At 35.6% G+C, this 12226-nt stretch overlaps 1 protein-coding gene across 5 annotated transcripts in view; it reads left to right on the top strand.

Moving 5' to 3' along the window:
* Nucleotides 1-12226, top strand: part of MARCHF6 (membrane associated ring-CH-type finger 6) — a 46098-nt gene that overhangs the window by 15543 nt on the left and 18329 nt on the right. For all 5 annotated transcript variants that reach the window (XM_080610136.1, XM_080610138.1, XM_080610137.1 and 2 more), the window contains exons 5-11: nucleotides 905-977; nucleotides 2950-3118; nucleotides 4586-4778; nucleotides 5090-5151; nucleotides 7134-7166; nucleotides 8201-8252; nucleotides 11401-11459. In XM_080610136.1, the coding sequence (XP_080466262.1) occupies nucleotides 905-977; nucleotides 2950-3118; nucleotides 4586-4778; nucleotides 5090-5151; nucleotides 7134-7166; nucleotides 8201-8252; nucleotides 11401-11459 (641 nt within the window). The remainder of the gene's footprint in view (nucleotides 1-904; nucleotides 978-2949; nucleotides 3119-4585; nucleotides 4779-5089; nucleotides 5152-7133; nucleotides 7167-8200; nucleotides 8253-11400; nucleotides 11460-12226) is intronic.

The following is a 12226-nucleotide window of genomic DNA, read 5'->3' as shown; positions in this document are numbered from 1 at the left end:
GTATGGTTGAACAAATTTGTCTTCCAGATTGACTTGCTCATCATGCACTTATCCCATTTAGGATAAATTCTACGTTCTTTTTTGGTAATTTCACTCCTTTATTGTGTGCATGCCTTATATGGTTGAGTAAAAGGAATTTATCCATCTGTGCATACCCTCAGCCTAATCCCAGCAGGTTATGATATGCTGTTGCTGTTATGTTAACACAAAGTGTATTTGCATTAGTGCATGAGCAAGCCGGTTATACAAAATTATGGTCTGTTCAGAGGAGTAGGATTAATTGGGCCAATTTAATCAAAAGTGGGTTTATTCTCTGTGATAATTCTATTTAGCTCATGGTTCCTACAGTGAAATACCCAAGGTACCTATACAGTACATGGGGTAATAAAGAGATGTACACCCTGAGTAAAATTTATGTGTACATTAAGGCCGTAGGAAATGCTAGAGTGGGAGTTGGGTTGTCTGAAGTGCTTTCTTTATCTCAAACTTCAGAAATCACTTTTTACACACCTATATATGGCACACAAATGCATTTTTCTGGAGTGATTCGGCTGCCATTTAGAAAAAGAATATATAGATGAAGAGAATGGTTGTACAAGTGTTTCATATAATTGTGTAGCAGTTAAAAGTGTGGAGATGTGTAACAGAACTATTTAAATTATCATGAGTAAAGTATGAATGGAATTGCATATGCGAGCAGCAGAAGCAGCAGCAGAAAAATGGCTAAAAGGAATATTTGCTATTTGCCAAAGAGCACTATGTGTTGATTTCATTCAAATCTAGAGGGAAAACACACTAATAAATTTAGTTAGAACACCAGGTGAATAGAGGGCACCTATGATCTTTTCCAAGTGCAGCTGTAACCAAAATCTAATTTATACCATGCTTCTGTTTGTACATGCAGGTCGTATCTACAAGTGCTTGTTTACTGGCTCTGTGAGCTCACTACTGACGCTGCCATTAGATATTCTATCAACGTAAGTACTTAAACAGTTTGATACAAATAACTTTTCCAGTCAGATTATTGTGAAAATGGTTGCTTTGGAACGTCACACCCCTTTCTTCCAGTTGTGCTTATTATCTTCCATCATCTTATGCGGCTAGCTTGCAAAACGAGATATGTAGCCAAAATATTACAGTAGAAATCATTTTACTTTGAAGTTCTGTAATGCAGGATCTTTGGAGATGGAAAGCTGATTTTACAAAATGGGCCCTAGGTAATGAAGATTTGTATTTGAAGCCAAGAAAACTTACACTGCAAAATTATACTTAATAGTTAACAAAAAAATTATTTTCCTACAGTGTGACTCAGATGCCATATAGTAGGATATTAATATATATTGCTAATAATATTGATGTCACATTCTGTTTACTTTGTTACATTTTTACTTTTATCCATCCTGGGTCTCTTACGTGATAGACATTTTTTAAATTTTTTTTCCATCTCAGTTTCCTTCTACCTGACACTTACTTTTGAATGATTCAGTCACCATATGCTATTGAATATTGTCTATCTTTGTCTTTTTATAAATCAGTTTGACTTAAAACAATAAATGCCAACATAAAGTTTCAGGCTGGTTCTTACTTTTTTTTATTATCTTGAACATGAGAAACTGAAACTGAGTAGAATATAGTAAATTGTGAGTGAATGTCCTGTGTGGTTCAGCTGAGTCATCTCACTTGGACTATTTGATTTGAGACATCAGGTGATGTTATGTTTGCTTTTTATTAATAAAGAGAGATGCTAGCTTGAGATTAGTAAGTGTTTTTCCTATTATCTCCCAGTAACTGTAGATTTTTGAGAAGAATCTGAAACAGCTGAACCTAGAGCACCTCTTGTGTATTTTTTACAGTCTAGGGAGAAAATAAAGGACTCTAGTGTCAGGTTTTAATGGCATGTGAAGCTGTGCTTTGACACATATTTCTTTGATAGAGTCAATGACAATAGCGTCTTGCATCATCTTTTCATTTTAGACATCTTGTCCCTGTGGTATTCACTCTGCTGTGCAGGGGCAAGTGTTTGTGTGGCTGCATTGAGAGCTAGACTAATACTTCTCTAGGGGTGGCAGAATGCTGTGGTGGCATATTTTAAAGAACATACTGTAGTTAGTTCCGTAAGCAAATCCACTGTAGTTAGTTCCCTAAGCAAATCCACTGTGGTCAAGGAGTGTAGTGCAAGGATGGAAACAAGTGGGAGGGGGTACCTGGAATTAGGGATGAGAGTTGATTAAGCCAATTTAAGTACCTTTTGCATTGCATGAAACCCTAGTTTCAATTGGCTAAGTGCATTTTATTTTACTGCTGCTTTACAGTTATGTATGTCTTGATAAATGAGGATTTTTAAAGTATAGAGATAATATATGGGGTAAAGACTACCTGAAATAGAGCTGTGGAAGACAAACCCTGCAGTTCCATTCTTTTGGTTAGGGTAGCTCAGCAGGTGAGATGTTTCAGTGGACTGGATATTGTGCATCTAGCCATTTAAACAGACCTTTTACTGTAGCATTTACTTAGCAACTATTGTATTTCCTTTGCTATTCTTGAAGATTGTTTTTCCTGAACTACTCTTCAAGCTTTTCTTCATATTGAGTCAAATCCTGTTTTGCAGGAGTATTTATGTTTAAACAGTAATTTCACAAACCAAACCAGAGGGAAATAAAATCTGTTCCAAATCTTGGCATTAAAACCATTTATATGCAGGTACATCCAGCCTTCCTAAAAGAAACTTGCTTTGCACAGATTTCTCAAAATCAATTAAAAATTACGTCTAGATCCTTTCTTTACCTGGACATATAAAGAAATAAAGCTTTTTTGCACAAATACCAGTTTATTTGTTGATTTGGACTAGGAGGTTATATTTCTGGTAGTTACAATGACTAAATTTACTAAATTAGCAAAATATATTTGTCATTAATGTTTTGGTTTGGGATTTTTTTCTTTCTTTAACAGGGAGAACTTGCTGGCTGACTGTTTGCAGGGCTGTTTTGTGGTAACGTGCACTCTGTGTGCATTCATCAGCCTTGTTTGGTTACGTGAACAGATTGTCCATGGAGGAGCACCACAGTGGTTGGAACAAAATCAGCAACAACCACTCAATGGTGTTGGTCAACAAAATGAGGTAAAACTTAACTGCTCAGTAGTTAAGTGCTGTTGTGAATAAATCAATTCTCAGAACCCAACAGTAATGATATTTTACTGCAGGGTATCTTTGTACATTAGTAGAAGTTGAACCTGTGTTCCTGTATAAACTTGGTGATATCACTGTTATGTTTTTGAAATTCTGTAAAATTTTAATGGATGTTATAATATGTTTTTTGTAAAGCAGCTGTAATGTTTTTACGTTCTTATGTCTGTATCTTTATACTTTTTAAGATAATTTTGTAAAGCTGAGCTGTCAGCCACAATCAGGGAAGATGCAGCTTGCTTTTCTTTTTTTTTTTTTATATGTATTTCTGTAGTTATAAAGGTAACAATTCATTGTTTTCAAAGTAGTTGGAGGTGTTGCTGGAACTTCTGAAGTTGGAGCTTCTCTGCCCTCCCCCAGTCTTCCAACACACACGCAACACCCCTTTACTGCTTACAGGACCCTCTTGGGCAGCAGCAGAGATAGGCAACATGTGCATAGGGAGGAAATAATTAGAGTTTTTTCTTTTGTAATAAATGTCAGGTTTTTTAAAGACAGAGATGGAGATCCTCAGCTTGATGACTGGCTTGGGTTGTTCTAGAATTACCGTCTTTCTAGTGTAATGATAGCTTTCATAAGATCAAGAGAGCTCCCCTGTATTGAGCACTGGTGATATCACATCTGGAATGCTGTATCTAGTTTTAGGCTCGCCCTTGTGCAAGACACATAGTGGAGTGCATGCTGTGAAGTGCCAACAAAAGTAGTTGAAGGACTGGAGCATCTGACATGCTATGAGAGGCTGTGAGAGCTGTAACAGTTCACCCTGGAGATGAAAAGGGCCAGGGTAGACTTTCCCAGTGTGTATAAATGCCTGATTGGAAGATGTAAAGAAGACAGAGCCAACATCTTCTTGGTAGAATTGAGTGACAGGACAACAGACAGTAAGCTCAAATCAAAACACAGGAAATTTCGTTTAGACCAAAAAAGCCCTAAGCAAGCAAAGAAACAAACAGCCCTCAAACAAACAAAACCAACCAACCAGAACAATCTGGATACTGGTTTGGGGTTTTTTTTCATTTGTTTGGGTTTTATTTCTTGATTGGGGTTTTGATGGATTTTATTCCTTTCCTGTAAATGTGATCAACTACTGAAACAGGTTGCTGGGGGAGGTTGTAAAATCTCCATCCCTGGAAATAGTCAGAAGTCAACTGCAAACAGAACCAACCAACCTGCTGTAGCTGATCATTCTTTGTGTTGGGTTGACTTAGATGATCCCTAAAGGCTCTTTCCAATCTCAGCTTTCTGTGAAGAAGTCTGAATGTTTCTCTTGCCCTTTTAAAAGGTTTAGTGGTCCCAAATTTAATGTTTGCCTGAAAAAAGACTTAGTTTTTTCTATACACAGAATAAATGTATGGAGTGAGGTTAATCAATTTAACTGAATACTAAATCCTGTTTCTGCAGGCTCAGGCTGTTGTCAATGGAGGCGTTGAAAATGCTGTGCTGGATCAACCTGCTAACCCAGCTGCTGAGAATGCAGTTGTAGGTGAGAACCCTGAAATTCAAGAAGAACAAGTAGATGAAGAAGAGGAGGATAATGAAGATGAAGAAGATGCTGTAGTCGAAGATGCAGCAGATGCAAACAATGGAGCACAAGGTAACAGGTGACTCAAAACAGTAATGTTCTAGTTCTTTGTAAATACAAGTGAAACCATTGAAAACAGAACTGTCATAATTCAAGGAAGCTGTGAAAATTCCCACTTCAACTTTATTATTAACCCTTGTTTTTGTAAAATTCATATCTTTCTTTTTGAGTGCTGAATCATTTGTTTGCGGAAAAGCTGTCAGCAGTTAAAAGTTGAATGTTATGCACTTAAGTCTTTTTGTTCATTTAAAACATAGCATGGAGCGGTTGCATCTTATTTTGGGTGAGTCTAACAGCTGCAAAAATGGCCATTGTTTCCTCAGATGACATGAACTGGAATGCTTTGGAATGGGATCGAGCAGCAGAAGAGCTTACTTGGGAGCGAGTGAGTAAGAATCATTTTCTTGAATTGAATAATCAAGACCCATACTTGAAATTATTTGTAGTATTGCTGTGTGAAAATCCATTTGGGGTAAATGTTGATACCATTGTGTAGTGTGAAAACTATCAGCAAGAGGCTTTAGTGATGTGAAGTTCATTGTATTTAAAAGCCAAATATTATTATGCTACTTGTTAACTATCCAAAAGGCATTTCTTTGATTTGAAATACTGCAGCAGCTTAAAGCAAGACTTATTTTAAGCACAGACTTTTCTGAAATTTTCAACTTGGTCAGGTTTAGAAATGAATTGCGGCTTGCATTGAGGATGTTAGGGCAGATTAGGAGCACATAGGTGTTGTCTTGTATGTAGATTCCTGATTAATCTGTGTATTCATGAAAGCATTAAACTAAAGAAATTTACTTTATGTATTTGCAAAAGACAAATGTATTTCTTAAAACATTATGGAGCATTTTAATATAACATTGCATCTGTTTTGTTTATGGGTCATAAATCCCTTAATTAAAGCGTGAAATCATGTACACTGTAATCATAGAGTAGTGTAGAGACTCAAGAACTGGTTTTTTGTAGCTGGTTTAGAGGTAGCCAACATTTGAGTTCAAAGTTCACCACATGCAGCAAAATCTACGTGAAGGTAGATAGGGCAGGTTCATGGGATTTACCAGCGTCATTTACTGGTGCCTGTGGCAGACAGTTGTAAAACTAGTCATTGTGTTCCCAGGCTGTGATACCATTGTTGCCCTGGTTGCCGTGTAGTAGAAATAAATTTTTCATCATAAGGGACAGGTCTTCAACTTTGTTTTGTATCTAGTGAAAAATCTTTGTTTTGAAAGATTTTCAGTGAAAAAGGGCGTACATAAATTCAGGTTTACTGAACCATTCTGCTGCAGATCTCAAAATGAAAGCATTATCTTTCCGAACCCAGTTTATGTGCTGAGAAATGTTGATGTACTCTTAATTGAAAATACTTTGATGCCTCTCCAGGAATATAAATTGGCTTCATAACCATTTCCCATCCTACGTGCTGGCATAGGCAATAGCCATCTACTTGGCATTTAGTATCAGAAGTAGGGTAGAGTTTTCTGTTATTTCATCTTGTGAAAATAGTATGCAAGCTTTCTGAATTTTTGAAAATACTTGCATCTTGGTTTATTTTGTGAAATATGTGTAACTTAGTGCAAAATCCTGGTTAAAGAAAAATAAGCTTGATCCTGGTTCTTCACAGCAGTAATCATGGAGTAGAAGTGTCTGTATTGAAATAGTAAGAAAACCACAAAGTGGAGGGGAAAGGAGAGATTTTTGTTATTTTTTTTAATAGATGCTTTACTTCTGCCTATTCTGTGGATGCTTCCCATAACAGCTGTGCAGTGTGATGGAATTTGGTACCTGTCTTCCCTAGCTGTAGACCACTTCTGCTCTAAATTTAATTACACAGTGTAGCAACATCTACCTGTTACTAGTTGCTTTTATACACTGAAGGGAAAATACAAACCTTTGCATTTTCTCAGTGCAAAAGAACTGATACCTTGCAATTAGGAAGCAAAAAAGAAATGTTGCTCTTGTGTTTTAATGTTGTTTAAAAGTGTGTTTAAATAACAGTTCAATCACTAAAATGTTCTGAACATAGGAAATCTTTGTCAGTCTTCAAAGTCTTAGAGAGAAATAGCCTATAAATTGATTATCTGTATGGTCTGCAACATATAAATACATATGTATTAAAATATTCCACGTGTATATCAGTGCCTTTGATCAACTGAGTTTACTGTGTTGAATGAGAACTTACTTTAAGAATTTATGTCCTGGTTTTCTCGGTTGAGCAATTAAAAAAAAAAAAAAAAAAAAAGCTTTTGCCTGTATTGATCATAAAAAAGTTGGTGTGAAAGAGGCTTCTATGAGACTTATTTTAGATGTGTGTTGCTTAGTTTTCCTGATGAATAAAAAAAAAAAACAACTTTCTTATTTTTCCAGATGCTTGGACTTGACGGATCTCTAGTTTTTTTAGTAAGTGAAATCCTGCATTTCAAAAATTTCTATAGAAGGCTTTTTGCTTTTTTTTTTTTTTTTTTTTTAAGTTAAACTAGTTTTTAAAATTACATCATTCTTTTTGAAATCCCTATTTTTATATAATACATATTCAGAATAGAGTCATAGAATGGTTTGAGTTGGAAAGGACCTTAAAGATCATCCAGTTCCAACTCCCTTGCCATAGGTGGGGACACCTTCCACTAGACTAGGTTGCTCAAAGCCCTGTCCAACCTGGCCTTGAACACTGCCAGGGATGGGGCAGCCACAGCTTCTCTGGGCAACCTGTGCCAGTGCCTCACCACCCTCACAGTAAAGAACTTCTTCCTAATATCCAATCTGAATCTACCCTCTTGCAGTTTACAAGTGGAGATTCTTAAAAGACATAGGTAGCTTTGGATCATGTACTCCCTTGCATACACTGAAAATACATATCTGTTGTAGCCTCAAGTTTTGCTTGTTATGGTTAAAATAGTGTCCTCATTCAGACTTTTGTGATTTGTCCTAATACCACCCTAACCACCACTAGGAATTTTTACCATAAACTAGATTTTAAATTGACTTCATTTGGTTTGGTTTTTTTTTATTCCTTCCTAAATTTTTTCCTTCTTGACTATTAATTTATATGACTATCAATTTTATTATATTTTTAAAATATGAACATTTTCTCATTTATAAAACAATTACATATATTTCATGTAATTGTTTTTGAGGGTGGAACTATTCATATAGATTTTAAAATAAAAGCTTACTGTAAAAACATAACAGTATTAAAGCAAATGTAAGTACTCTCATCTGGGTAAATGTCCATGAATGTGAACAGATGCTTTCATAATCTGTCCTGCATGTTTCGGTCTTTGTGTTAGAGCAATTTCTTGGCTCTGACAAGTGATGTGCAATTTCTGGTAATAATAGGCAGTTGAAAGAAGTTTAGATACAAAAGTAAAGTTGTGTACTTAAATGACTGATACTAACTGTCATCTTCCTCCCTCTTTCTCCCATACCCCTTGCAGGAGCATGTTTTTTGGGTGGTATCTTTAAATACATTGTTCATACTTGTGTTTGGTAAGTATCATTTGCTCCTGATTTTTATAAAGATCCTTCTCTGTAGCAATAATGCAGGTTAATTTTAAAGCTATTCTTTCACAATAGATAAAGTTGTGACATCTAAAAATGGAACCACAAACAAGCTGGGAATATGAATAATAAATCTTTGTTGCTTCTAGTTTTCTCATTTTAATTCCTTTAAGTGAATAGGTTTAAAATAGGAAATCTACCAAAAGCTTAATGATGTTAACCAAAGCATGGAAAATAATATTTGAATACTATTAAATTAAAAGAGGAAACTCCTGGAATTTAATTTAGTGAGCAAGTGAAGTACTTTTAGGAATGGCATGATTTTTTTTTTTTTTTCTCCTTACAGTTTTTGCTAGATATAGTTAAATCCATTTTTCCATCAAGAATTCGTTTTTTGCAGCTCAAACTTGGAGGTAGCAGGGTGTGTAAGAATGTAGCTGACTCTATAGAGCTGTCAAATGTATTTCCATTTTGTGTCAAAAATTACTATGGAACAACTTTCCTTAGTTCATACAAGCTGGATTAATTTTAGAAAATAGTAAATTCTAATCAGTCGTGTATTTTACTTTATTTTTCTTTCTCCTTCCCAGAGACACATATGTGTATGTATATAAATCCCCAAACCATAGGTGTATATTTCTCAATCATTTGAACCCTAAAAGGATAATATACCTGCCTTAGGATAATATGCCTTGTACATAGCAGCAAGTTCCCCCTTGAAAATTTCTGGAATTCCTGTTTCATATTTACTGCTGATATGTAGGGTAAATTTGCATTTCCACTATGGTTTTACTGGAGAAAGGGAGGTAACAAATTTAGAAATACTTTTTTATTGGTACCTTACACATGTTGAGTAACCTGAGGGAATAACAGCTCTTCACTGTGCCTCAATTTAACCTGTTCCGCCACAGAAGCTTTTGGATTATGGTGCTTGAGCCTTGTTAGTGTTGTTAATTTGACAGAACCGTGTGTAGAAGCAATAGCATAGTCATGGCAAGATGGAGCATTTTATACATTGATAATGTTGCATTTTTTTTTCAGTGGTCTTTCTTGGCAGAAAAGTTCGAACTTTAAAAACTGAAGTCATACTGTAGATAAGAAATAAGCAGAGTAAAGCTGATGTACTGAACCAGTGATTTGAGCATCTAGTTATTTAAATGAATCAGCTGATCAAGAAAATAAAAAGAAATATATATATTTAATTCACAAGAAACTGTAACTGTTCTAATTAGAATTGGAAAATGCTAGAATTATTTCTGATACTTAGTCTATTTTAATCTGTAGTTCTCACAAGTTAATTAGGTTTTTAGCTACTAAAAAAAATTCAGGCTTTTTTAAGAAGTAGATAATAGCTATGAAATTTCTACATTCTTGTTTTAAATTAAATTAGTAACAAGAATAATTAATGAAGTTGTCATATAGACGTGTTTTCAGCAACAATGTGTGCTTTAACAAATGGGAAACTAACAAGTAGAGAAGGGGAACAACTTTCCCAAGCAAGCAAGCAGGAGATCTGGAAATCGAATATGTGCCTCTCAAGCCTATTTTTAGTATCTTTCCTATTAAGTAATACTGCCTAATTTACAACTGCCAAATCTCTTAATTTATTTATGGTCCTGGTGCGTTTAGATGTCGTAGGAGGTATCTTCTAGAAGATAAGATGGAAGGAAAGCATTTGAAACCTTAATTGCCAGTCCAGAAATTCTCCTGTAATGTTCTCTTGGACAAGTTAATTAAATTGGACTTAATTCACATTTTTTGTAGCTCACTTTAGTGCTCAGAGGAGTTTGTACTTCTTCACGCTTTTCATTAAAAGCAATCTATTAGAAATTCAGATTTAAAGAAAGTTACTTAAAAAACATTATAAATTGTGCACTATAATCTCATAAAACACTGTCAAAAAGATAAAATGAGTCCGATGTCTGAAGGAGTCTGATTTTTTTATTTTTTTTATTTTTTTTCCCCTCCTCACTTTTTCTTGTTCTTATGGGGCAGGAAGAGAGCTCAAGTCCTCCCTTTATCTATTTGTTGTTTCTGGTAACTGTTGATTCCTCTGAAAGGGGCATAAATTAACACTTTCTGAAAAGTGGCTGGGGTAATACATGTCCTCTGCAGTCTTTTTCCTAGGGTTTGGGTTGTTTTGGTTTTTAGATGTATCAGGAAACTAGGAGACAAGAGAATATCATCAGGCTTTTCATTTGAGGGTGTGTTTAGTCTACAGTAGTGCCCAGAGTTGATTATCATGATTATCATGATACAGTGAAGGCAATATAGGTGAAAATAAAAGCTTGCAGTTACTGCAGCCCTTTACTTCATTACTGACTCCTACTTGTGTAGGAAAGCGATGTTGTATTCTGTAGTCCTCCGTGGCTTGGTTAGAAGACCACAAAGCAAGATAAAAGAACTACTTGATCCTGTTGTAAATACACAGGTGTCCAAAAATGGGGAAAGTGCTGTGAGTTTTTTATTCGTTCCTCCTGAGACCTCCAAATTGGCAGGAGTGAGCTCTCAGGGATGATGACTGTCCTTAGTATGTTAATTCACAGTAAAGTCTTCTCAATTGCTCTTCATCCCTTCACTGGATCATTGCCTTTTTCCTCATCATCTTCTCTTCCCTTTGCATATTTCTGCAGGGCTCACATGTTTCACAGTATTCTTAAGAATTAAAGCACTAAAACTGAAACCTTGCTAAATCAAGTCCCATCTGACCCTAAATGGCTACTTAAGGCTTTTAATGCATGGGAAAGTGTAAATATACAAAGCAGGTTCCTAGTGAGAACAGTCTCACTAGTCTCACAAAGCAGTCTGTGAGACCCATACCAGCCTAGTACATAAGACTGAGAAATTGAATTAATTTACACACAGCAAGATGAATAAAAACCTAAAAGACTGTCATCTTTTTCTATGTAGTTTTGTATTGTTTATAGTCTTACAGTGTGAATTCTGATCTGATTGTGTTTTCTAAAATTATAGAAATATAATACTTCCAAATACTTGCACAGAAAGTAATTTTTTTTCAGTAGTTTTCCCAAAATTGATGAGAAATAGAATAATTACCATGTTACAATACACATCCTGTAAATAAGGCTCTGTTTCATGGTCTTTTTTCCGCTTTCTTTCCACTTGTATTATACAGCGTTTTGTCCATACCATATTGGTCACTTCTCCATTGTTGGCCTCGGCTTTGAAGAATATGTAAGTACTGGTTTATAGTGTCAAAATGGAAAAAAACCTGCCACTGTTTATTTAGTCACAATATTTTTACAGCATCCTTCCACTTACATTTGTGATTGCAAAAGTCACCTGGAGTGTGTCTCATTTTTTCTCCTCATATGTTTTTTAATCTGTGATTAAAAATGTTCTCTCACTCTTTCCCACTTCCTCCATTATATACATTCCAAGTGATGTTTCCTTTTACAAAAAAACTGCATGTGTTTTGAAGGGGGTTTAAGAGTCTTTCGTGTATATTTTTAATCTGTGTACTGAGTAATTTTCATAGTTGATGATACTAGGTAGCTAAAGCTAGTGTCATAAAGTGACACTTAGTTTCATATATAGAGGTTGTTTCATGTTTGAAGAAAGTAGTTGTCAGGCACTTCCAGAAAATACAAACATTTTCTATTTTTGGTGATACCAAAAAAAAGTAGTAGATTATTAAAATGTGTTAGAACTAAAGAAAAATGGCATTCTTCCTGGTATCCTGGGCTGCATCAAAAGGAGCGTGACCAGCCGGTCGAAGGAGGTGATCTTGCCTCTCTACTCTGCTCTTGTGAGACCTCACTTGGAGTATTGTGTGCAGTTCTGGTGTCCTCAACATAAAAAGGACATGGAACTGCTGGAACAAGTCCAGAGGAGGGCCACGGGGATGATCAGGGGACTGGAGCACCTCCCGTATGAAGATAGGCTGAGAAAGTTGGGGCTGTTCAGCCTGGAGAAGAGAAGGCTGTGTGGAGACCTCATAG

The sequence above is a fragment of the Psittacula echo genome (genome assembly GCF_963264785.1).
Source record: "Psittacula echo genome assembly, chromosome: 2".
In the NCBI taxonomy this organism is placed as follows: Eukaryota; Metazoa; Chordata; class Aves; order Psittaciformes; family Psittacidae; genus Psittacula; species Psittacula echo.
The sequence above is the reverse complement of the archived record's forward strand: the minus strand, read 5'-3'. Positions and strand labels throughout refer to the sequence as shown.